The 25,105-nt window shown below is 40.2% G+C and overlaps 1 protein-coding gene across 7 annotated transcripts in view; it reads left to right on the top strand.

The window, feature by feature from the left end:
- The window catches only part of RALGAPA1 (Ral GTPase activating protein catalytic subunit alpha 1), a 219,285-nt gene extending 194,730 nt beyond the window's left edge, over positions 1–24,555 (top strand). For 5 of the 7 annotated variants that reach the window (XM_090033616.1, XM_090033617.1, XM_090033621.1 and 2 more), the window contains 2 exons: positions 13,425–13,549; positions 23,233–24,555. In XM_090033616.1, coding sequence (XP_089889742.1) covers positions 13,425–13,549; positions 23,233–23,387 — 280 coding nt within the window. In that variant the 3' untranslated portion in view covers positions 23,388–24,555. Of the gene's footprint in view, positions 1–13,424; positions 13,550–14,234; positions 14,266–21,604; positions 21,720–23,232 lie in introns of all 7 variants that reach the window. The other 2 variants (XM_090033623.1, XM_090033618.1) reach the window with 2 other exon arrangements.
- Positions 24,556–25,105: the final 550 nt, after the last annotated feature.

Here is a 25,105-nt window from a genome sequence, read left to right as displayed (position 1 = left end):
ATAAGATACTACTTCAGGACAAAAAGCTGTTTCTTACTCATTAGTTTTTCACTTAGGTTTGTTTTACAATGTAGTTAAAACTGAATTGGGCACCTGAATTGTTAAATTTGCAAAAATGTTTCCATTTGCCTATGAACTTAAGTAAAGTACTTGAGATTTTTAAAGAATGGAAACATTGCTTCAGTGTTGCTGATTCAGTTATCATTCTTTTAAATTTGAAATTTAAAAAAATGTTTAAATTTCTGTCATTCATTGTATTAAATATTCTTCTTTGAATGTTTTCTACAACTGTCCTAAAAGTGATGTTTTCTGTCATTTTAACAGTTTAATTACTTATAATGGTAAACTGAGGATTTAGGATGAAGTTTGTGGACTTAAATTTATAATTCTGTGCATCTTTAAAAGATGTCTGTGTGAATTTTAAAGCAGAGGAGTTAGAGCTTGCTACAGACTGCTTACATTTTTCATTTAGTAATTGAGTGTTGTTAGTGGGTAAGCATATTCCAAATTTTATCCAACTCCATCTTGTATTAATGGTGCTATGCTCACACTGCCTTAGCACCTGTTATGGATTTTAAGTCATCTGGCAGCCCGTGGGACTTAGCTAAAGAAGTACCAGGTGTCCTGCCTGTCTCTTAATTGAGACGCAATGTAAACAATATAGACTTGGCAATATGGTTATAGGGATGGATTAAAGCCCAGCTTTCTCATCTGACAAATCACAATCTTTCCTTCATGGAAGACCTTGTAAACCACTAAAGGATTTAGTTAGGTATAAGATCTGATGAAATAACATAAAAAATAAACACTACCCTCAACCTGTAAAATATCCATGGTAGTTCTAGCAGGATTGTATTTCAGTATTTTAACAGTACTGAACTCTATAAAACAGAAAATTCTACTTATAATTTCTGACAAGAATTAAGCTATTGTGAAACAAAACACTTTAAAAACTCCCCCATTAACCATTTATATAAATCTGAGTATAATTCATGCCTATATGGAGAAAATATCTTTCAGTATATCCTTTGCCAGTAAATCAGATAAGGAGTAATTCTGAGCAGCTAGAGAAGGCTCAGGGGTATAACCTTCTTTCCTGTGAGGCTTTATTTTCCTCAGTATTTTCAGTCATTTGTACCATGAGGTTGATTTTCTAATAGGAATCTCAAGGCCTTCTACAGTAAAAGACAACAGATAGACTCCCAAGTAGCACATTTTTTTTTATAAATCTCAGTGTTGTTTAACTAACTGAAAGAAACTGAAAAAAGAATTGAGCAAAGACAATAATTAGATGTAACTAATATTATTTTTATGATTAAAAAGGTAAATAGTATAAAAAAATCCAGAAACATTGGAATTAAGATTTAAACACCTGTGTGTAAACTGTCATATATATTCACTTACTAATATCCTCACAGAGAGACATACTTAAGTTTCCAGAGGTTGCCTCTGAGAGCTCCTTCTGAATCAGACCCTTCATTAGTAAAAGATGGACATTACGTGTAATCTCTTTGAATCAGGACATTCTGTTTGAATGTCCATTTGCTTTCAACACTATGTACTCTGTTTTACCTGCAAATTTTGAGTTTTATTAGGGCAGGGGATTATTGGATTTATGAATACAGGTGCTTATATAATGTATACAAACATTAAAGCTGATTTGCTTTAAAATAAAAATGTTTCTTGGGCAGAGATTTCCTTATAGCAAGGTTCCCAAACTGGTATGCATAACCCTGGGGTACACAAGACATCTCTGGAGAGTATGCAGGAGAAGTTGTGTAATGACTGATTTAATTATATAATAATAATAACAACTGGCATTTAAGGGGTTAAATATAAACTGTATGCTGGTAGGAGTATGTGGGCAGCTGGTAAATGTGGAAGGGCTTTCACAATAAGAAAAAATTTGGAAACGTCTGCCTTATATCTTACTTTAACATCTTTAAAAAATATAGCTAGGAGAGACTAACCATCAATGACCAAATTGATTCTCCCAAGTTTTGTGTTCATTTTTTTTAATGAGTTAAGGAAAGAAATCATTGTATCTTATGGCAAGGTTCTTGTCCCTTATTCTGAAAGTGCAGTTCATTTATATGTAAGAAACAAAGCCCTAGAAAGTTATAAAGTTGTTAATTTGTTGATCTTCATTGTCCAGTGTTGTCAAACAAAACAAGACTTCTTGTTTGAAAGTTTCATAGTTTCTAGGGTCAGAAGGGACCTGAGTAGATCATCTAGTCTGACCCTCCGCCATGGCAGGAAAGAGTACTGGGGTCAAACGACCCCAGCAAGGTGTTTATCTAACCTCCTCTTGAAAACCCCCAGGGTAGGAGCCTGCACCACTTCTCTTGGAAGTTGGTTCCAGATCCTAGCCGCCCTGACTGTGAAGTAACGCCTCCTGATATCTAGCCTAAATCTACCCTCTGCCAGCTTGTGACCGTTATTCCTGGTCACACCTGGCAGTGCTTGGGAGAACAGGGACTCCCCCAATGCCTGCTGATCCCCCCTAACTGGTTTATAACAGGCCACTAAAACCCCCCTCAGCCTTCTCTTTTGGAGGTTGAACAGGTTCAGGTCCTGCAGCCTGTCCTCATAGGGCCTGCCCTGCTGCCCCTTGATCATGCTAGTGGCCCTCTTCTGGACCCTTTCCATGTTGTCCACATCCCTCTTGAAGTGCAGTGCCCAGAACTGGACGCAGTACTCCAACTGCGGCCTGACCAGTGCCACATAGAGGGGGAGGATCACCTCTTTGGACCTGCTCGAGATGGATTTGTGGATGCATGACAATGTACGGTTGGCCTTCCTGACTGCCTCCCCACACTGCCGGCCCATGTTCATCTTGGAGTCAATGATGACTCCAAGATCCTTTTCCGCCTCTGTGCTGACAAGAGGGGAGTTCCCCAACCTGTAGGTATGGTGCCAGTTATTCCTCCCCAGGTGCATCACTTTGCACTTGTCTGTGTTGAATCCCATCCTATTCTCATCCACGTTGAATCCCATCCTATTCTCATCCACACACCCTTGTAACCTGTCTAGGTCCGATTTGTAGCCTGTTGCTTCCTTCTAGTGTGCCCATATCCCCCCACATCTTATTGTCATCAGCAAATTCGAACAGGGTGCTTTTTACCCCCTCATCCAAGTCACTGATGAAGATGTTGAACAGTGCGGGCCCGAGGACCGAGCCCTGCGGAATCCCACTGCCCACGTCCTTCCAGGTTGAGTAGGACCCATCCACTACCACCCTCTGGGTGCGGCCCTCCAGCCAGTTGGCGACCCATTTGACTGTGTGGGCATTGACACCACAGTCTCGCAGTTTCTTAATGAGAACGGGGTGAGAGACAGTATCAAAAGCATTCCAGAAGTCCAGGAAAACCATGTCCACTGCTACTCCTGCATCTAATGATTTGGTGATCTGATCGTAAAAGGCCACCAGGTTGGTCTGACAGGACCTGCCACTGATGAACCTGTGTTGGTTGCCCCTAAGCATGCAGTCCCCTGCAGGCCCCTTGTGGATGTGTGCCAGAATAATTTTCTCAAACAGCTTGCCTAGGATCGAGGTAAGACTAACTGGCCTATAGTTTCCCGGGTCCTCCTTTTTCCCCTTTTTGAAGATGGGAACCACATTGGCCCTCTTCCAGTCCTCCGGCACTACACCAGAGCACCACGAGTGCTCATAAAGCCGTGCCAGGGGTCCTGCAATGACCTCGGCCAATTCCTTTAGAACTCTGAGGTGAAGATCATCCAGACCGGCTGACTTGAATACGTCCAGTCCCTCCAGAAGTTCCCTAACTAGTTCCTCATTAACCCTTGGCCCAGGTGTGCTTCCCCTGGGGCCTGAGGGGGGCCCAGCAGAGAGGTGACTGTTCTGGTCCCTACTTAGGAAGACGGAAGCAAAGAAATCGTTAAACATGTTAGCTTTGTCATCTGGTGTGACGACCAAATTCCCCAACACATCCTGCAGGGGCCCCATGTTACCCGGAACCTTCTTTTTAACCCCTATGTATTTGACGAAGGACTTCTTCCTATCCTTAATCTGGGAAGCTAGCCCTAATTCCATCTCTGTCTTGGCCTTCCTGCCTGCCCCCCTACATCCCCGAGCGACTGCAGTATAGTTATCCCTGGTGATATCCCCTCCTTTCCATTGGGTGTACGCCTCCCTTTCAGCAAGGAGACATTCCCGGATGGTTTTGGTGAGCTATGGAGGCTTGTGTGCCCTCCTGCTCCCTTTGATCCTCGCTGGGATTACTTTCCTTTGGGCTTAAACAAAGTACCTTCCTTTGGGCAGAATAAAGTACATCTCTATTCTGAAAATGTTTCTTTTTGCAAGTACAGTGTATGTTCTTACTTCACAGATTGATCCTTGTGTATCTTTTTGATTTAGTCACAAAATTAACTTTACTATTTTTTCTACTTTTGTTAGTATTGCAGACAGAGAATGAACTGAATTCTGTTTTCTGTATCATCAAAGTTGTTTAATAAGCTTCTTTTGAAGATACAGATTCTGCATTTATTGTATAGTACATCTGTGTAGCCCCCCTAAAAAAAGATGCACAGGGAAGAATTTGTTGTACACAATTTTCATCGCTGGTAATGATGAAGAAGCAGAAAAGAACCCAGCTTGACTTTCAGACTCCAGGTTGACTTGAGTTGGCTGAAGTGGCAGTTGGAGAAAACACTTCTATTTGTAAACTGTGCAAACAAGATCTAGCAATCATTGAGAAACAATAAATAGAGAACACCATGATGCCACTTCTACAGAGTCATTTTTCAAAATAGAACAGGACTTCAACTACCCTTCTCAGTATGGCAGGTTGATACCGATCACCCATCTACACACAAAAAACTATTTAGTTGTAGGGCTTCCAACACTGGATCAATCGCTACCCACCCCTTCATCTTTGATTCCAAGAGCCAACAAAGAGTACAAATTGCAGTGACTCGGTATGACTTCAGCTGGTTTGACAATCACTGGCCAGTCTTCAGTTTTAGGTTTCCCAGTTCCCAGAAAAACTGTTCTTCAGGAGCCAAATTTAATTATGGCGATGTTTTTCCATCATCATCCTTGGTATCTTGGTCCTAATCGCCACTCTGTACAAAAGCTTCTCATCCTATTTCTGTTAGAATAATCCTTTATCTCCTTGACCTCAAAAACAATTTATGAAGAGAAATACAGCCAATAAATTGGCACAACCTCTTCGTTTTCCAAGGCCCAATCTTTCTGTTTCATCTGTATGCAGACTGTCTCTGCAGTTCTGTCAGCCCCTTCCAAACCAGGGTCCAGGTAGTACAAACTGTTGTCCTCAAAGTATCCTGCATAAAAACCATGATGATGGTAATTTTGGCTCCTGGTGTTGCTGTAGCAATGCGCTTCCTTGCTATCACGTGTTGTGATGGTGATGTAGCAGCTAAAAATAACCATATGCCACTGGCACAGCACAGTACAGGCTGTTACTACACTGTCATTCTGTACTTCCAAAAGGTGCTGTTGAGGCCCATGTAGACACGTACTGTTCGTTTTAAGCTTACTACTTACTAGTTTCATTTTATGACACTAGTTCTTGTATTGTGAAACCGTGAAATAATAAATCACTGTTCACTTTCTCCTCACCATTTAGAGTTTTGTAAACCCTTACCTCCCAAGCATGTCTCCCCCACCCCCTGCGTCTCTTTTCTAAACTGAATAGGCCTCTTCAGTCTTTCCTTATACAGAAGCCCCTCCATGCCACTAACTGTCATCCTTGTTGCCCTTCTCTGTACCTTCTCTAGTTCTTCTGTATCTTTTTTTGAGGTGTGGGGACCAAAACTGGGCACGGTGCATAAGGTGGATGTGTCACAGATTTATAAAGGGGCATAATGGTACTTTCTGTTCCCTTAACAATTCCCTTCTTAATTCCTAACATTTTGTTTACCTTTTTGATGGGTGCTGAGCTCTAAGTTGATGTTTTAGCAGACTGTCCAGAATGACTCCCAGGTCTTTCCTGTGTGGTAACAGTTAACGTAGAGCCCAACATAGTATAGGACTAGTTTGGGCTATTTTTGCCTAAGTGCCTCGCTTTACACTTAACCTATATGGCCCTTGTTCAGAGAGATAATTCTAGGGCTGTCATCAAAAGACCTTCTTTCCTCTAGGGCAGTGTGATCAAAGAGGACCAGGTATCATACAAATATAAATATTGCACGTATACACACAAGCAGAAGTACTTCTATTCAGTAGCTCAAATTTCAGCAAAAATTTTCTGTCTTCCAAATGTTCATGGCACATGTGTATGGGTTAAATTATAACCACAGTAAAATCAGCAGACTCTAGTACTCCCAATCCATGTAACACATGATTAGTAAATCAACTTAAAAGAACTTTAGGAAGCAGTCTTTTAGTGCAAATGCCTTTTTTTTTTAAACTCAAGTTGATTTCAGTGCTAGGAAAAAATAGCGAGGAGAACCTATTATCTCTCTGTCCATGTATGCATCTTAAGAAAATGCAGTCCTTCTTTTTCATACTGCTGAACTTGCTATGAAAGATATGTGAAAAGTTCTACTGCTGGCATCTCAAATCTGGTCAGTTTGTCAGTGTCCTAGGGATGCTTTGCTGTTGGTCTGCATTTCCTGTTATAGGCAATTTTTGTCCTTCCAGCATAAAAAGTATGGTGAGACTCCAGCCTTGGCTCTCCAGAGCAGGGATGGGCAATTATTTGCACCAGAGGGCCACTTAAGGAGTTTTGGTGACCCTCCACGAGTCCAGTCAGCACCTCCCCCCACTCCAATCCCAACAACTCACCAAAACCCCCTAAGTGGCTCTCTGGCCCAAATAATTGCCCATCCCTGGGTTAGGGAAACCTAACCTCTGTTTCTGCATTCTTCCTGCACCCCCTCCCCTGCCCTGAGTCCCTGGCACGCAGCTGGGTCAGGCAGGAGCCACGCCAGTTGCACCCACATGGCCTGAGGTGGCGCACAAGAATGCAGCATGGCACCTGTCCAGCCCAGTTGCATGCCGGGGACTAAGGGTGGGGAAGGGTATGCAGGGAGAAGGGGGCCTGAAGCTGCAAGTTATCTGTGCCTGGTCAGGCTAATGCGATGCTGTGTTCCCCACTTCTCCCTGCACTCCCTCTCTCACCTTGAGTCCCCAGCATGCGGCCAAACCAAGCCAGTGCTACACTGTGTTCCCACATGTCACCTCAGGCCACATGAGCACAGTTAGAAACCAGGAGCTCAGCGCTCCCTGCCTTGAAAGTACAATGGGAGCAGGGAGGCCAGGCGGGGCAGGAGGGTGGTTGAAGAGAGGCGAGGGGAGTTGCTGCTGCTGCTGCTGCTACTGCTGGCTACAGCACAGGGAAGGAAAAACAGCAAGAGGTGCTGAAAACATGCAATGTCATGCATGATCTTTCTGAGGAATTTTTTCCTGAATCTTGAGTTAGCATTCTCTTCAAGTCTGTGCTCTGAAAACCTCTCACCTAAGGCTCATGATCTGAACTTTGAATTACAGGAATTGTTTTTCCACATCAGTCTTTTCTTCACAAGGGTTATGATATCCTCATCGCATGATAAAAGTTTTAGCCTTGCAGAGCAAGAATGTATTTTGATGACTCTGTAGAGAAAACAGTTTAGATGTGAAAGGGAGAAGGCAGGGCAGAAATTGGAAGTAGGATATACGTTGTTTGATCAAAAAGTTCTAAGACTTGATGTTCGGGGTATTGTTCATCAGGAGTTTGTACCGAGTGGTCAAACAATCAATCAGGCCTTTTATAAAGAGGTTTTGATTCGATTGAGGGTTAAAGTTTAAAGAAACCGCCGCAAGCTGTGTGAAAATGGTTGATGCTTTCTGCACCATGACAATGCTCCTTCACACACTGCTGTCTACATTCAAGAATTTTGGCTGAAAAAAACATTCCTGTTATACCACACCCTCCGTATTCACCTGACCTTGCCCCATGTGATGTTTTTTCTGTTCCCAAAAATCAAAATGAAGCTGAAAGGAAGGAGATTTGATGACATTCCAACCATCCATAAGAATGTGAAAGCGGAACTCAAAAAAACTCACAGTTGAAGACTTCCAGCAGTGCTTCCAAAAGTGGCAGGAACGTTGGGACAAGTGCATGTCATCTGGGGGAGATTACTTTGAAGGGGACAGCTCATAAAAATGTTGTTTGTACACTATTCTTTAAAATAAAGGCTAAGTCTTAGAACTTTTTGATCACCCCTCATACAACTAAGGTATGATACTATTTATTATTTGTATTGTCCTAGTTCATGGGAGCAGGAATCATGGACTCATTGTGCTAGGTGCTATATAACTACAAACCAGAAAGATATTCCCTGCCAACTAGAAAACGGGAGAGAACAGAGGTATGAGCAAATGCCTGCCATGTTTATTGTGGAGTATATGGAGATGAGATTTTACCAGTGCCATAGCAAGTGGGGGGCAAGCAGGGAAACCTCCCTGAGCACTGAAGTGAAGGGGCATCAACAGGCACTGCCCAGCCTGAGTGAGGCATGGGACAGCCACAAGCAGCTCATTTGGGGAGGGGGGGCACGTAGACAGGGGGAAAGTGCATTGTGTGCACTCCCTGGCAAGCATGGGGGACTGTGTGCCCCCTGGACCTGTGCAGGGTGAGGGCAAGCTGCCACTTCGGACTTTGCCCCGAGTGCCAAACTTTGTTGCTACAGTACTGGATTTTACCATATGTCACCTGCTTTTACAGTAATTGGCAGTTTGTACATTTTACCTCATGATAACTGGAAGCTGTGTTGCACTTTAGTCCAATTTTGCTGAAAACTAAGCTACTGCAGTTTACCTTCCACTGACTTTGGAATGAGAGCACGCACATGGGTAGCAAAGGAGTTGACCTGTAATAAAGCCCTGCTGCTTTTTGCCACACAGTAAAATGTTCATTCATATGTCCATAACCAGATGGGGTGATAGGTAGGGCAGGGATTGACCATAAAATGCTTGAAAGTGAAGACACATAGAGAATGGTGGGGGGGTGCAAAGAGAAGGGTCATGTGGTCAAAGCAACAGACTAGAAAAATAACCTGTGCAGCAACGTTCTGAGCAGACAACTGAGAAGAAAACTGCATTTTCCATGTCTAAAGAAAAGGCTGTTGTAGTAACTGAGATATGGGAAGATAAGATCTCAGACAACTTGATTTTGAAAATGTATTGGACAGGGGATGTTATGCAGAAAGAATCTGCAAGATGTAGATATAAGCTGGAGGTGGGAGCCTAAAGAGAGGTCCGAGTTAAAGATGAAGATAATGGACTTGTCAGCAGTGATAGAAGGGAGAGAATGGAGGGCAATTAGGAGGAAACATGAGAGGTTACTTTTCAAACAGATTAAGTATGAGTAGGTAATGTGGCAACCAGGACTTCAGTGGTAGTTCCCCTGTGCAAATCAATAGTCCTAAAATTGTTTGCGTGCTTATATTAACAAAATACATGTAATGTGGAGATAATGAATACAGATGCAAAATAAATTATTTCTTCAAATAAATGTTAATTGTAGTGACTAAAGTCCAAGGGGCATTTAAAATATATGAAAGCATTGTTAGTGTTTTCCATCTTGTATTGATAATATTTTTGAAGATTATGATCTTCTCCTGAAATAAATATGATTTAATAGTTGCTGCAAAATCTATATTGCAAATGTTGGATTGTAGTCCTATATGCATTCAGGTGACAAACTTGAGACACTGACTGATGAATATAGTTATTTTAAAGCTCATCCATTTTCTTTCATTGTATTTAGCATGTTCTTCATAGCAGCAGTAGTAGTGGTAGTAATAATATAGCTACCCATTCTTCCAGATGTTAATTTGTCAGCTTGTACACTTAGCCACTTTTTGTTCCAGAAACTTCTTTTATTTGTTTGTCCTTTCCATTCTTAATTGTTCACACCAGTGGCAACATCTACTCACAGTGAAAGTACTGCTTGAGTTGCCCTATTATTATTAGCCATTGAGTTTATATGTGCCACTCAATTTATAGGTGCTAATAACTCTTCTCTAGAGAGCAGCCTTTTTAAGGAATAAATATGTAGCCCATTAAGAGAAATGTAGAAAAATTAAGCATTACAGTTGCTGTTACAGATATTCACATCCATACCCAATTTAGAATTAGATCACGTCAGTCATGAAAATCTACTTGTTTGGAGGTTTAAAATATAAAAATGCCTTCAAACTATGAATTAGTAAACAATATTAACACGTTTCCTATTCTGTTAAGCTGCATAAAACTCAAATGTTCTGAGATCCTTTGTTCCTAATTATGAAACTTACTCCTTTAAGACAGGTTGAGCAATCATCATACGGTGTAATATGCTGGCAATATCAGATCAATGTTTATGCTTATATTCCCCTTATAAAGTCTAAATAACATCAGTAATTGTAATATGGAGATACTGTCTTGGAAATCATGATCGTATTTGAAAAGAAACATACCATAAAGGTTAAAAAAGGAAAGGTGGGGGGGAAGGGGGAGTACTGCCTAATAATGTAAACCTAAAAATATCTTGTAAAGTTTTCCAACTCCTTCCCTCTCCGACTACAGAAGGAATAAACTGTTGAACCAGCATTTTTTTAAAAACAAATACTCTAGTGAGTCCATCCTCTCCCTACCTGCAATGGAACTAGTATTGTCCTTAATCAGCAGCCATATCAGGACTTTTTTTATTTTCCTTTGTTTGGGAGTTATGTGCTCAGATTTGGGATTGGGAGTGTCCTGGTTACATTCAGAGTAGTAACTCCTACATTTCTGCCTTATCTGTGTGTAAGCTTTAGATATAGTAAGATAAACTAAAAGGTTTCATTTAGAGACCTCTAAAAGTAGAGCATTTTAAAAGCAGCTAGGTGTCTCCACCCTACTTTTTTCATGAAACATTTTACCCATTCAAGCAGACTTTTAAAAACAGCTTGTTTTGATAGCAGCCTGTTCTCCTGTGGGCCTTCAGCCTTTGCTTCCTGGCAGCACCTTTGGTGCGAAAAGAGAGTGATCAATTGAAAGACTATCAGTGCCAGCATGCATAGAGTGATAAGTTAACACACCACTGGGAATTTCTAGGACCCACCAAGATACTTCACTTCTAATGTGCTAACAAGCTCATTTTTCTACCTCTTGCCTCTTCAGTTATTTTTTTTTCTCAGAAGAGCTTAGAAGTTGAGTGCATCAGGCATAATGAAAAGCTCTGTAGGAGGGAGAAGCAATAACCCCATTTTTCCCTTTTCAGCCAAATAGAAAATTAGTTTCTGGTAATACACAAAGGCCAGTATTTTTTGTGGAAGGGGCACTGCTGTGAATCAAAGGACTCTATTAACTGCAGAAAATTCAGCAGCTGTGAATCTCCCCCAATGAAAAAAGTGCTTTTCAACAAGTTGTGAGATATGTAGTATTATTTAGACTTCAGCCATCGGTTTCATCCTCTACTACTTATATATAGCCTCTTAAAACCTGTGCTATATTACTCTCCTGTGTTAAAGCTCAATACTGTGTATGTCCCCCAACCTAAGAACCTTTACAATGAAACTTTTTTTTATCTATTCTCTTGTCCTAATGTTTCTATTGTAGTGTTTTCAGGGTAGAATTCTTATAAGGTTCAACCATCTTAGTATTCAGAAGGAATTTCAAAGAATTATTTTTTTCAGTTTTATTTCAGTATTAGTATAAACTCAAGCTGTGGCCTAATCAAAGAATGCTATGAAGCCTATTTCCCCTGATGAAAAATTATTTTAGATTAACTACATGGTCTACTATGGTTTTAGTTTTTTGACTTTTTTTGTTTTGTTTAAAGGAGTTTAATCATATATACTATAAATCTGTTATAATTGTTTCATATTTGATAATATAGGCATGGGTTGTCCTAGGTATTCCTTTTAATGGCTGAATTATAGTCTTGAAAGCCAAAAAAGTACTTAAAATGTATTGTCCAGTCCTAACTCAGGGCTGATTTTTAATGATTAGTGAAAATGGCAAGGGTCATCTATTTATTAATGTTCAGCCCTTATATAGCATTTTTTCTTTACATTTTTAATTACTCACATGGCATGCAAAGATAAAAGTTATCCCCATTCTATTGGTGGAAAAGCAGGCAGAAAAAAAGTGAAATAAGTTCCTGACAGCCTCATGGCAAATACACTTTTGGAAACCCAGGACTTCCTTGGTACTAACCCTCTGCATATAACATAAACCTTCTTATTTTAAATGGGCAAATAAACATATTTTGCCAGAAAATGTTATCATTCTCGAAGGAGTAAACTCTAGTAGAATTTTCTTTTTATTTTATTATTAAGTATATTATTATAAGATTATAAAAAATATTTTAATACAGCCTGCCTAAGTCATCCTACTGAGTCCAGCTGAACAACTTTAAAAGTTGTAAGAGAAAAGGTTAACTGATTTCTCAGTTCAGAAACTATACGACACAAAGTCAGCGTGGTAGTCTTTCTTGATAATTGTATGTTGCTGCCTGCTGCTCTACATTTTGACAGCCATTTCCATAGTTGCTTTCACGAACAACAGAAATATTCTCTCTTTTTCTCGCTCTCTCCGTGCTAACAGTACAATCAGGCCTGCTGGAACAAGAAGCCTGGAGAGGGTTCTTCAAAAGCAACAACACTTCAAGATACTGGTCTCTTGTCAATAATATCAGAGAGGGAGAATGTGGTAAAAAGGAAGAAGTACAGTGTTTTATTGTCAATGCCCTGCCGACACTCTGTTAGCTAGTATTTAAGGGTTGTGGAGACTCTTTGTAAATTTGCTGCCTGTTTTAATGGCATAATTGACTAGGTAATTTTTCTGATGCAGAAATTTAGCTGTTTATCTTAACTGCATCAAATTGTTTAGGGTTTATGGAAGTAGTTTTTTATTGAAAAGGTACAGAATCTAATTTGCTGTTAATGATCAGTATTTTTCACATTATCTCTCTAAATGTTGAAAATGTATTCAAACCTAATTTTAAACAGGGTTATAATCAAGGTAGTTTGGTACTTTAGAAAATATTTTTTGTCTTCAACTGGAGATTACAGATGTTGGGGAGTGTAAGTGAAAAAAGGTAATATTGGCCTCAAGCAGCATGTAGCCTTCTCCAAAGAGAAATTACCTTAGCTGCATCCAGCTGTTGAACTGTTATCATTACAAGTAGGCAGAACCATGAGATTTGCTTCAGATTCTGTTCAAAAGCAGTTCAGATTTATCTCTAATTAGTTCATAGCAAGGCCTGTATTTTGAAAATTCTAAATAATGGAAAATAATTTTATTCATTTCGCAGAAGCAATGTGAAATGTTATGTAAAGTGTTAAGGATAACTTCATAAATGCTATTTTTCAGTGCCCATAAATTATGAATACATATAAGGCAATAGTATGGCTGAATTACTCAGTCCTAATAAGTAGGGAATGTATGATCTGACTTTAAGTTGATCCTTAATTCTTGGGTAAATCAGCTATGAGGAGAGAGCACGTTATCTGCAAACAATTATTCAGCACCATCTTGAACCTACAACTTTTGAGGATTTTGCTGCCCAGGTTTTCTGTCCAGCGCCTTACCACCATTTGCCCTCTGACACAGGTAAGAAATGAAATTAAAAATTGTCTTTCCAGAGCAACACTTAAAATGCAGTATCCTTACTTATAAAGACTATACTTCCAAATTTTATGCATAATTGTGTTCATTAATCTGAACATGTACAACCTGAATTAGATGTACATATTTAGCAAACTATGTAATACTTAACTCTCGGGGAATTGATTTTAAGTTCTTAATTGATTGCCTGGCGCAATTTTTAGTGTCTTGAAGGAAGATCTGGGAAAGCATTTTAGTATAGAAAACTGTTCCTGTATTTTTATCCTAAATTTTAACGCAATCTCAATATTAAAATCTCTATAAAACTCTAGACGCATGCAACATTTCATCTATGCTAGTGCAGGCTGATGGATCATTAAGTATTGTTTCTCTGCAAGGGTGCTTAAGATGCTAATCTGCTGTAATGTAGAGAGTCAATTTGAGAAGCTAAGCAAGTTTTACAATCAATTTTTACGTTTTCAAAATATTGAAAAAATATTCAAAAAATTTTCTCAGGGCTGTATTTTCCTAATACACTGCTATTAAAACCTGTTTTATAAGAGGCTACTGCATTTTCAGTTACTAATAAAAATATTAATCAGTGAGAAAATGAAACTCAAGGCCTTCCTGTTCTGATAATTTCTTGAACTCCTTATGATTATTTCATTTATTTTATTTCCCCTCTTTTTAGATCATTAAATATCAGTTCTGTTTATCTGAAGGTAAGACAAAGTGTCCAAAAAACCCCTATGTTCTTGTTACTTTTACTAGAGCACTAAGCTTGTAACCAAGTCATATGCGAACTTTCCTTGTTGCCTTTGTTCACACTAAAAAGAATTTCACACTGATTGAGAAATTACCACTACATTTCCTTCAAGTTTTAGTCTTTTATTAACCCCAGGTCTGCATGAAACACTAACACTGGTTCTGGGATTAAGGTAACTAATGCTAGAGACAACTGTTGAACAAGTAACACTTTATTATGTTGACCTTTTGTTTCTCAGCATGAATAATTAGTACTGGATGGCAGTGGTGTGTTTTGTACCCTGTAATGTCTTGCATTGATGTTGGTAGATCTTCTGCAATGATGATACAGGAGAGAAAGATAAGAATGCATAACAACTAAATTTTTTATTGCTAAACCTTAATTTACTTTGCAGTAAAATTAAATAAAAATGCTGTGAATGAAAAGTTGTATTCATACATATAGAGTAGAGGAATATCAGTTAAAGTCTGAAAACAGTTACTGGAAATTAGATCACTTTACATGGGGTAAATTGAAATGTACAGAAAAAGTTCTAAAACATATTCTAAAAAGATCCAAATTGGAGCCAGAGGAAGAATTAACATTGGGAAAAATAAAAAGCACTGAATTTTTTTGTAGAAGTGAACAGTAAGTAGGAGCATGGTGGTTGTACAAAGTATAGTAAAATGGCATAAACATGAATACAAAGGCTCAGTAACTAGGGGGAACCAAATCAAAATGCAGGAAATGAAAAAACAACAAAATGTTAGGGCCATGTTTTCACACATCTTTTAAGCATCCCATGGACTTCATTCCCAGAGTATATTGAGCTATATGAGGTTATAAATCAATAATATGTTTATACATGAAGCATTACAAATTACAGGGGAGGCCAGTCCTTGTAATATCCAGTGGATAGTCTACATGGTTGTGGTTGCCCACTGTTTTATTTGCTGTTGTAGCTAGCATAATCCCGTACATTTTGTAATAATTTTACCATTTCTGTTTCAAATATATCCATCCACTAACATGTATAGAATTCAACAATTTGCATCATTATTTTTGGCGAGCAAGGCCACTTTTCCCAGAATCAGTTATGACAGGGGTGTCAAACATGCAGGCTGGATATGGCCCACAAAAACAGGTCGTCTGGCCTGTGGGGTTTATACTGTGGCTGCTGGAATCCCTGGGGTGATGGTGTTAATCTCCATGGCTGCCAGAAATGGAGTTTCATTGCGACTCCAGAACCCAAGAATTTAATGCAGCTGCCCTCGCCTCTCCCCTTAGCGCCACTGAAATCAGGGGTTTCATTTACCCCAATGACTAAACTTGGCAGCAGGAATAAAAGGGAGGTGAACGGCAGCACTGTTAGCACTTGAACCACACTGAAACAGCAGCTTTAGCAACTGGAGAGATTAATACTGCTACTGCTGTTCAAAGGTGGCTTGGTCCACAGGAAAGCCCATGATCTGGTCCAATCATGGAGCCAAACAAGCTTGGCACCCCTGAGTTATGGGATATTGGGTTAGGTAGAAGTGTTGGTGAGGCAGAGATTAACAGCCCCCCCCCCACACACACACACACACACACACACACACACTCACTCACCTTTCCCTACTGCCAATACCCCAATACCCATCCCCTACAGGACTCCATGCCTGGGAATTCAAGGCAAGCCCTGCCTCCATTTGCCCTGCCCCCATGTTCCTGGCCTCTTGGGCTATATCTTTGACATCCCTGGGTTAGGCAAACCAACGTTCTGTTTTGGAATGGCAGTTCCTATATTTCTGTTAACATAATCTTAATCTTAGTGACAAAAATGCCAGTTTCAACAAACAGCAGAGACCCTCCATGGGGTCTTTGGTTCTCAGCTTGTCCCATCCACTGCTGGGGAGTCACAGATCCCAGCCAGGCTCTGAAGCTGAGCTGCACAGTAGGGAACCTAAATGCTGTGGCAGTCCTAATTAGTCTGAAATTTACAGAAATGCCAGGGTCACCAGCTGTGGGGCAGTCCCACTGACAAGTATGTAAACCTGTCTTCCTGCCGGGTAGATTCTCCTAGAACTGGAGGACCTGCAAGTTCTGGGTTCCTAGCCGTCACACAGACCTGTTACACAGACTACTTCAGAGCAAGGGACTCCAAAGCTTCCAGAATCCATCAGGAATCTAAATAAGTTTTGCTGGATTCATACTTAGATTCAGCAGTAGTTCATCACACCCAAGATGTTACAACTGTAATATGTTAGGTTCAATTAATGGGCATTTTCCAGTGGAGGTGTCAACTAAGCATTTCTGACCAACTCTAATGATGAACTTATTAAAGTATTTGTTTGGGTTTTTTAAAATGCTGGTTCAGCAGTTTATCCATTTGTAGCCAGAAGGGGAAGGAGTTGGAAAACTTTACAAGATATTTTTAGGTTTACATTATTAGGCATTCCTCCCCCTTCTCCCCACCCTTTTTTAACCTTTATGGTAAGTTTCTTTTCAAATATGATCATGACCTCCAAGACAGTAGCTCTATTATAATTGCTGATGTTATTTACACTTTATAAGGGGATGATACATGCACTTTACCATTTTAGGGTGAGAAAATTCAATATTATGGAAGCTGCAAAACCATGACAGAATATCCCCAGCTATTGTAAATATGTTGCACCCATCATGCAGTTGATCAGGTAGATCAAAAACAAGTTGAACGCTGCTCCATTTAATGGTCAAACTGCTTCAGCATACTGATCAGTTGAGATTAAAATTTTAAAGGGAACTGTTAACCTTCATTAGCGTCACTGCTACTGTTGATTGGATCAGTGGTGCCCAACTCCTCTAGTCCCACAGGCTTGAACTAGACCACGGAGCAATGTCACCTGGCCCCTGGGGTTGAGATTGGCAACAGCAGCAATAATTGATGCGGCCATCATTGCAATGGGTTGGGTGGGAGCCCAGGGGTTGCACACTGACACCTTATAGGCTGCCAGTTGCAGAGCCCTGATTTCAGAGGATGAAGTTAGCTAATACAGCCTCTACACTAAGGGTAGTGGACAATGCGTTTTTACAAAGTGTGAGGTCACTTTGTAGTTCTACAGAAATGCAGTACTATGGGGGTATACAGGCATTTGAGTCCCCCAGCTGGAGAGTGAGAATGTTTCCTAAAAGGCAAGTTCCAGCTGGGGGTCAATAGGAGGCTGCTCTTCAATACCTCTGCCCAGGTAGGAGCTTGATCACTGACAGCCTGCTCTCTTTCCTTCTGAGAAAAAGGAAGACTGTCAGTGACCAGCTGGCAAAGCTCCCAGCCACCCACCATTGATCAACTCATTGGTAAAACCAGGTAACAGCTCAAACCCTGTACAGGGAGCAAAGGGAGGGGAGCTACCAAGCATAGTCCAAGGTCATCTTTGAAAGAGGTGACATTTTGTAGCACTTTCACTGAACTTGTTAGTATCTTTTTTCCCTTTTGTGCCAGGACATACACTGTATTGTTAAAGTAATTCCTATAAACAAAAGTCCCCTCTAAAATAGTGCTTTTGGGCACAGTATAATGTCATGAGGATAGTTTGGGGATCTCACAACTGCTTACTTCGTCTGTGAAAAAATTAGGACCCATTTTGGTCCTGTGCTTCTATTTTCAAAACATTGTTCATGCAAATATTGCAAACCCCACTCCTCCTGGTGAAATAAATATGTATCCCAAACAACAGGTAGGGGAACAGCAGATCATCTAAATTATTATTTGTCTGACTTGCACAAGAAGCCATGAGATTTAGTAGTTTAGTTATAGCATTGAAAAATTAATCTCTGTTCTGCAGTTGACTTGCTGTTTAACTTTGGGCAAGTACCTTGACCTGTATGATCCTCATCTCCATTTGTACATCTTGCTGTTTGTTCATCTTGTTATGAGATGGGTTGTGAGAGAACCCTTTTTGTGAAGTCTGAAATTTAGGATCAAACGTTTAGTAAAAATCTTGAGAATTATTTATTAAAGCTACATGGTTTACCAGGCTGAGGCCTTAGGAGTTTCTCCTATTCCTGTTTCAGGTCAGAGTCCTTGCAAGGATCATAACTAGAACTGTTTGACAACTGGAATTGAAATGTTTCATTTCAGATGAGAACAAAAAGTAAAAAATGCAAAGTTCCCTGTGGAATGGAAATTATTAAATAAATAAATACACACACACACACACACACACACACACACACACACACACACTTTCTGAAAGAACTGAAGTCGATTTTTTTTCATAAATTTTTTTAGCCTCCACAAAGGGCAGATTCAGATTTTATCAAGCTCTGGCATTTCCTAACTCTTAGTGTTCTTTTGACTTCACAACATTAATATTCCTTTAACAAAAAATTATATGTGTAATTTCCTTTTTAAAAAAGTAAACTTATATAGATACCTTCCACAATGTAGCATCCTATTGACACCAACATGACTCACCCCAAAAGTTAGATCCTTCAGGTACACCACACAGGCTTCAGCATTAATAGAGCAATTTGTAGCACGAGTGACCTACCATCCTCTATGTGAACCAATAGTAGATGGGGATGGGACACTTTGCCCAGTGAGTTTTTAATATGGAGTTACTGATAACAAAGGAATGGTTAGACCCAGGAATCTTGGATTCCAATCTGGTTTGCTTAAGGGAGTGTTCACTATTGGACACAGATTCTTCTTCATATTCCCTGAATTTGACCCCTACTGCCTTGTGCTGATCCTCTCTCTTCCTCATGCGTGCCTCTTCTTTCTTGCTTTTCTAGTCCTTGTCTACGTAGTTCCAGTCTCCTTTCCTTCGGGCTTTCCATTCCATTCTTTGCCCAGTCAGTTCCCAGTCCAGGGCCCCTAATATCTTGTCTGATCTGTCACCTTCACTAGTTTCCTTTCTCCTCCCTCCTCACCTCCTCCTGATTTCTAATATCCCCCTCTGGGTTCTTAATCCAATGTGCCCCTGCCTCCCTCCAGCAGGTATCAGTCCCAGTTTCTGTTCAACTAATTGTACCTGATTTATCATTAGATATGACTCCATTCCCTGTAGCCATCTTCTTTTTGACTGACTTGCTGTGTTCCCTTCCTCCTTTAACCTCTCCCCACATTATCAGCCTCCAGTCAAAGGTGCCTCTCTCTTGCCTTGCTCTGTTTCAGTCTACCCCTCCATTCTAGTATGGCAATTGACTCCTGTGCATTCAGAACAAGCATCTTCCTCCTGATTGAATGGGTCTAGAGAGCAAAGGAGAGAGAGGCTCCCTATTGCCAGTTCCAGGGTCAAACCCTGAACAAGTCTGTCCTGCAACAGCAGCTCTGAGCAGAAATTGTAGGGATGGTCCCAGTCAGTTCCTGGTTTGGAGCATGCCTAATATTGCTAGAATTGTTGGAGATTTTAAATCCCTGGCTCAGGGTGATCCAACTGGCACAGGTCATGGGTCACATGCAGCCACCAAAGGGTTAAACTGCACCCCAGGGCTCCCAGTCCAGGTGCTGCTTTCCCCACCACTCCAGCTGGCACCAGCCAGTCTCCAGAGTTCCCTCTCCCTCTTCCAGCTTCCCCTGCCTGTTTCTCCCTCCCCCTTCCTCTGCCCCGCAGGGGTGGGGCAACACAGTAGAGGAAGTCCACATACAGAGGACCCAGGGACTAACATGAAGTGGGACCACCAACACACTGCAGCAACAGAGGACAATGTGATACAGTGTGTAAGGAGCAGGGGCATTGGCACAGTGTAGTGGGGGGTGCCTAGCACATGGTGTAGCAGAGGATTACCCCATACAGAGCACAGTGCAGCCCAAGAGCCATGCAGCAAGTGCCTGCACAGGCCACTCATGTTGGACAGCCCTGACCTAGCTAGTCATCCTCTGTTGAGCAGATGTGAATATAGTTTTTCAAAGACGTACAATGTGGGCAGATTTTTACAGGGATGAGACACAGGTGACTGCCCTGGCAAATTTCAGATCTCTCCTTCAAAGTGTGGGAATGCTAGAGGTTCTGTGAAACTCACCAACATTTTTTAACGTGAACAGAACATTTTTCCTTATCCTCTTTGTCAGCAAGGACTGAACTATTTGGGCTGAAACATTAAGGAAATCAGCCTGCAGCATGCAGCTGGGATGCCAAACAATTAAAGTTTGTCAAAACTTAAGCTACTAAAATACTGTCATGTGATGGGCGGTCCTAATAATGAGTGAGGTTTTCTAATTTGAATTAATCTGTCTTCTAAGTCTTTTTATCTTAACTTTACTTTTATAGTTTGAGTAATCATAAACATATCATTCATTGCATAGAAATATAAAGACATAATACTTGCACTGAAAACGTACAAAATCTGAAACAGAAACTAAAACTACAAATTGATACATACGAGGTGCATGGAATACATTGCCAGGAGATTTGGAATATTAATCAATGCATTCTTTGTTGTCAGATTAAAATATTTTTAAGTGCCATTTATTCGTCACTCTTCTTGTCTAAACTGTTCAGATGTGGAATACACACTACATGACTTCTGTTCTTCAGTAAGCCAGTCTGATACATGTGCTTAAGAGTTTAGATAATAGATAGCTTTACATTTTCTGATGGCTATCTTGAGTAATTTTATACAAAATGTGTGTACAAGAGCTATACATTAATAAAAAACTAGGCTATTTTTCAAGTACTTTTTTATCCAGTGTGGTTGCTGCTTGTTTGAAAGAGTATGAATTTAAATTCATTCTGACATTTTGGGTGAAACCCAAAGGTCTGATTTACTCATTGACTTAACACTATACTGCTCAGATGTTATGCTGGGATATTTTTCTATAACATCTCTTCAAGGATTCTTTGTTTAGGCTGGGAATAATTCCAGCATTTTAAAAATATGAAACCTAACTGGTGAGCAGAAGCCAAGTATCAAATTACCATTTGTTTTTCCTTCTAGATTTGTGTGTTTGTGTATGTGTGTGTTTAACTGTTTTCACAGAATTTAAGAAAGCTCTTTAGACAGAACAGTTGAGATGCATCACATTGGTTTTAAATAAGGCTGCTGGATCTAGATTATTTTATAGAACTTTTTTCTTTCTCTCTTTCTTCCTTTCTCCTTGTAACATTTAGTCGGTAAGTATAACTTCAGTGTTGTTGCTTCATACACATACTAACCCATCACTCTCTTAACCTGTAGCATGAACAGCAGTTGCATATTGAAATTCTAAATTCTGTCTGGTCTACCTCACCTGTTAATGCCCTTCAGTCTTTGCCATTCGTGTCTCATATCTGACACCTGTTATCTTTTATCTTTCTTCCCCCTTCCTCACTTCTGTCCACTTCTCCTTCCTCATCACTTCATTCTCAACAAAGAAAGAAATGCTGTGATATTTCTTCTCCTTCCAAAACCTCCACTAGAAAGCATTGGCCACATCAAGGTAAAGGGCAAAGGCTTGAAACGGAAGGTCTTTCACGCTAGCTGTGAATGGTATGCTGTGCAAAAGAACAATGATTATTTTCTATTCTCTAACCACCATTTGAAATGCTTTTATTCCTTGTAAAATTAGAACAAGATAAAATTTCAGAAAAGGAAGGAAGGCGCGTGGTTTCCACTTGCCTTTCTGGAAGGCTCTGAGAGTCAGGCATTATCATGCTTTCCCAGATTGTTTGGCAATGTGGTACCTAGTTTGTGAACTAAATTACTGTCACCTGCTGGGGAAGATGTAACAGTGTATTTATCCTTCCCTATCATTTAGGTGGGTTGCTTCAGTTCAAACAAGAGGGAAAGAATTGTGCAGTCTTTTTGGAGTAGGCAGGTGCTGGCCCAGAGACGTAGAATGTCTAAGTAATTAAGTCATTTGGTCTGTAATAGTACGTGTGAGATGCACTGCTAAACTTCTGATGATCCATGATTCAATAACCCTTTTAGGGGATCCTTCAAAGTAAATGGTGTTCAGAGACTTTTAAACATGTAATGAAGTTATTTCATGAATGAAATTTGTGCTGAAGATTGGTAGCTTAGGTTTTGATATATCATTATCTTAGGGAAGACCCCATGCTAGCATGGTATGGAAGAAATACAGCGTGACATTCTGCCCCTACTGAAGTCATTGAAAGGGCTACCTTTGACTTCAGTAGAGCCATGATTTCATCCATAATTTGTATAGGCCAGAGTGATCAGTAACGTTCAATGTACCAAGCTCTGTAATTAAAATAGGTGACAATAAACTAGTTGTGTGTATCTCCTGTAAATGTGCAAAGGAGCGTAATGGGCACAGAGAGAATTAGAACATAATTTTGATTTCGTACTTGCTCCGTTTCCTTTGGCTTCTTTTTATGGGAAAGGATTTGGTATGTTTTTCCTTATGAGTTCCAACATAAAAACTCAGGACCCACTGTAGATCAGTGTGGAACACTCATGTAATGGATCGCATATACTGCAACCTCAAATTCATCTTGTTCCTTTTACAAAGAACATGAAACACCTAGTTTGTCTAATTAATGTAATCTGTTCAAGCTTCTGCCTTGTGGGTCCTGTAAGCATTTGCCTTCAGGAGCTTTGACTAAGTATTAGATGCTATCCCTGGGGGCCCTCCATTGCCCTTTCCCACTCCACCTTTTCAGCTGCATGTCTAGATACCCCCTGCATGCTCACCATGCTATTAACCCTCCATGTTCTTACCACAGACTGAATTTTAGTCATAGTTTGAATAACTCTCTCCATCCCCACTCAGAAACTTCACATGTATATGTCCTCATGGCTAATAGGATAGTGTTATACAACCTTGTAGTTTAGAAAGTTTTTAGTTTTCACCTCTAAAGGTGGATTTGTATCTGTTGCTGCCTCCATGTGTAACAAAGTCTCCCACAGTCAATAACGGGCTGGCATATGCTGTGGGTTGGTGGCATCACTGGTTCCTAACTGTTCCCCTGTGTATAGATTCCCTTGCTGTGAGCAAGGCAGCTGTACTAACAAGCTTGGTTCTTGCTGTCCCCTTCAGGCTCTTGCCCAGAGACCCAGCTGGGAGACACTCCAACAGCAGCAATGGCGCAGGTGGACGGGACCGACTTAGCCTCTCCAATGTCTCCTCGGACTAGCAAGAGCCGAATGTCCATGAAACTACGCCGCTCCTCTGGCTCAGCCAACAAGTCCTAAGTGTTGAGAACCTGCAGCTTTCTAATAAACAATTAGCAGCAGCCTCTCATAGGCTGACCCACAACTATCAGTTAAAGGAAAATGTCCCTGAAGTGCGTGTCCTGTCCCCAGCATGGCCCTTTCCTGTACATTTATTTTAGACAGTGACACTGGAATTTTATTTGTATCTTAATATTTTAGCTTTTGTTATTTTTTATCAAATTGCAGGATGCCATATTTTTTTTTTAGTGCAGTTTCTTCTCTGCACCTTTTACCTTCCAGGATGAAAAGATATCAAAGTAGCCACTTTTAATGCTGTGGTTAACCTCAAGCCATACACGGAACTGGAGACTGCAGTCTTATACACTATATTTATTGTGTCCCATCGCAATTTTCTCTGTAACAAAGAAATAAATATGTACAATTTGAAAATGAATGTACAATTTTAAATTGAAGATGCATTTGTAAAGTCCTCGTCAAAGGTCATATGTTAATGCACAGGATGTGTACAGATTTATTTATGTTATAAGAATAAAATACTTAAAGTAAACAGTCTTTTAGCATTTCAGAGTCCAAACAAAACATAACTTGCTATCAGCACCAACTCTTCCTTCACAATGCAATATATTATTTCATAACTGTGCAGGTGATGCTATAAACTATACCGGAAATAAGAAAAATCACTGTGCTGAAATTCTGATTATGCTTGGCTTCCAAATATTTTTCTAATGTGGTATCAGTAGTAAATGCTCTTTTGCTCTGAGTATGTAGCCTTTTATCATCAGGCTGCTGGATCTAGATGTATATTATTCTTACATAAAGAAGCACTTTTCCAATGTAAATTCATTGCTCCAATGCTGTGTACTATGGAAGAAAAGGGAACACACTCTAGGAGTCCAGCCTGAAATGCTGATGATCCTGACTTTGTGAGCACGGGTTAGTGCACACATTCCACCCATCAAGAGGTATTTTCCTATAGATGATGAAATGCTCACATTTTAAGTCGGGCATAAATGCTATGACGAAACGTAGCATGGCATCTGTACTAACTGCATGTGTAAATATATCATACGGGCAACAATAGAAATATAAATTATGTATTGTCATTCATGTAGTATCCACAGATTTGTAATGGTTAAAGAGAAGACATGCTATTTAATAATACAATAAAATTATTCTTACCACCTTCTGTATATTATTCATTCCACCTCAGAGATTGGGCTCTGATTTATTCCACTGAGTACAAGAATAGTTTGGTCCGTAAGTGGAGGAGTTTGGAGGTTTCCAGATCAGATGGTGCCGCTTAGTTCTCATTTTTTTAGTTAACGTTGATGTATGTTATTCAATCACTTCTACTTCTCACCCCAAGCCTGGGAAGGCTTCTAATAAAAGCCTTACGGAAAAAAATTTTCCTGGGACCTGTAGGCTCATCATACTTTTAGAGTGGTTGGGATAACGCAGAGCCCTAGAACATCCTGCCTGGCAGATGTTCCCTGATCCCTGATGAGGCGGTGGTTGTTTATTTGGTTCTAGCCTGTCTTGCCTTCCTGTTTGACTGTAGGAAGAGAGTTAAGACAAGGAGAGGGCGCAATGCACTCTTGCTTCTCCATGGGAGAACTTATTTTAAAGAATTGAGTTTTGCCTTAAACATCAGGTATGGGCTTTTAATAAACCTTCCTTGGACACTGGCTTAGGAGCCCCTTCAGGTTCTCCACAGCTGGCTGTGAAGATGCGCACAC

The sequence above is a fragment of the Crocodylus siamensis genome, chromosome 2, assembly GCF_052110815.1.
Source record: "Crocodylus siamensis isolate JL-2025a chromosome 2, ASM5211081v1, whole genome shotgun sequence".
Classification (NCBI taxonomy): Eukaryota; Metazoa; Chordata; order Crocodylia; family Crocodylidae; genus Crocodylus; species Crocodylus siamensis.
The sequence above is the reverse complement of the archived record's forward strand: the minus strand, read 5'-3'. Positions and strand labels throughout refer to the sequence as shown.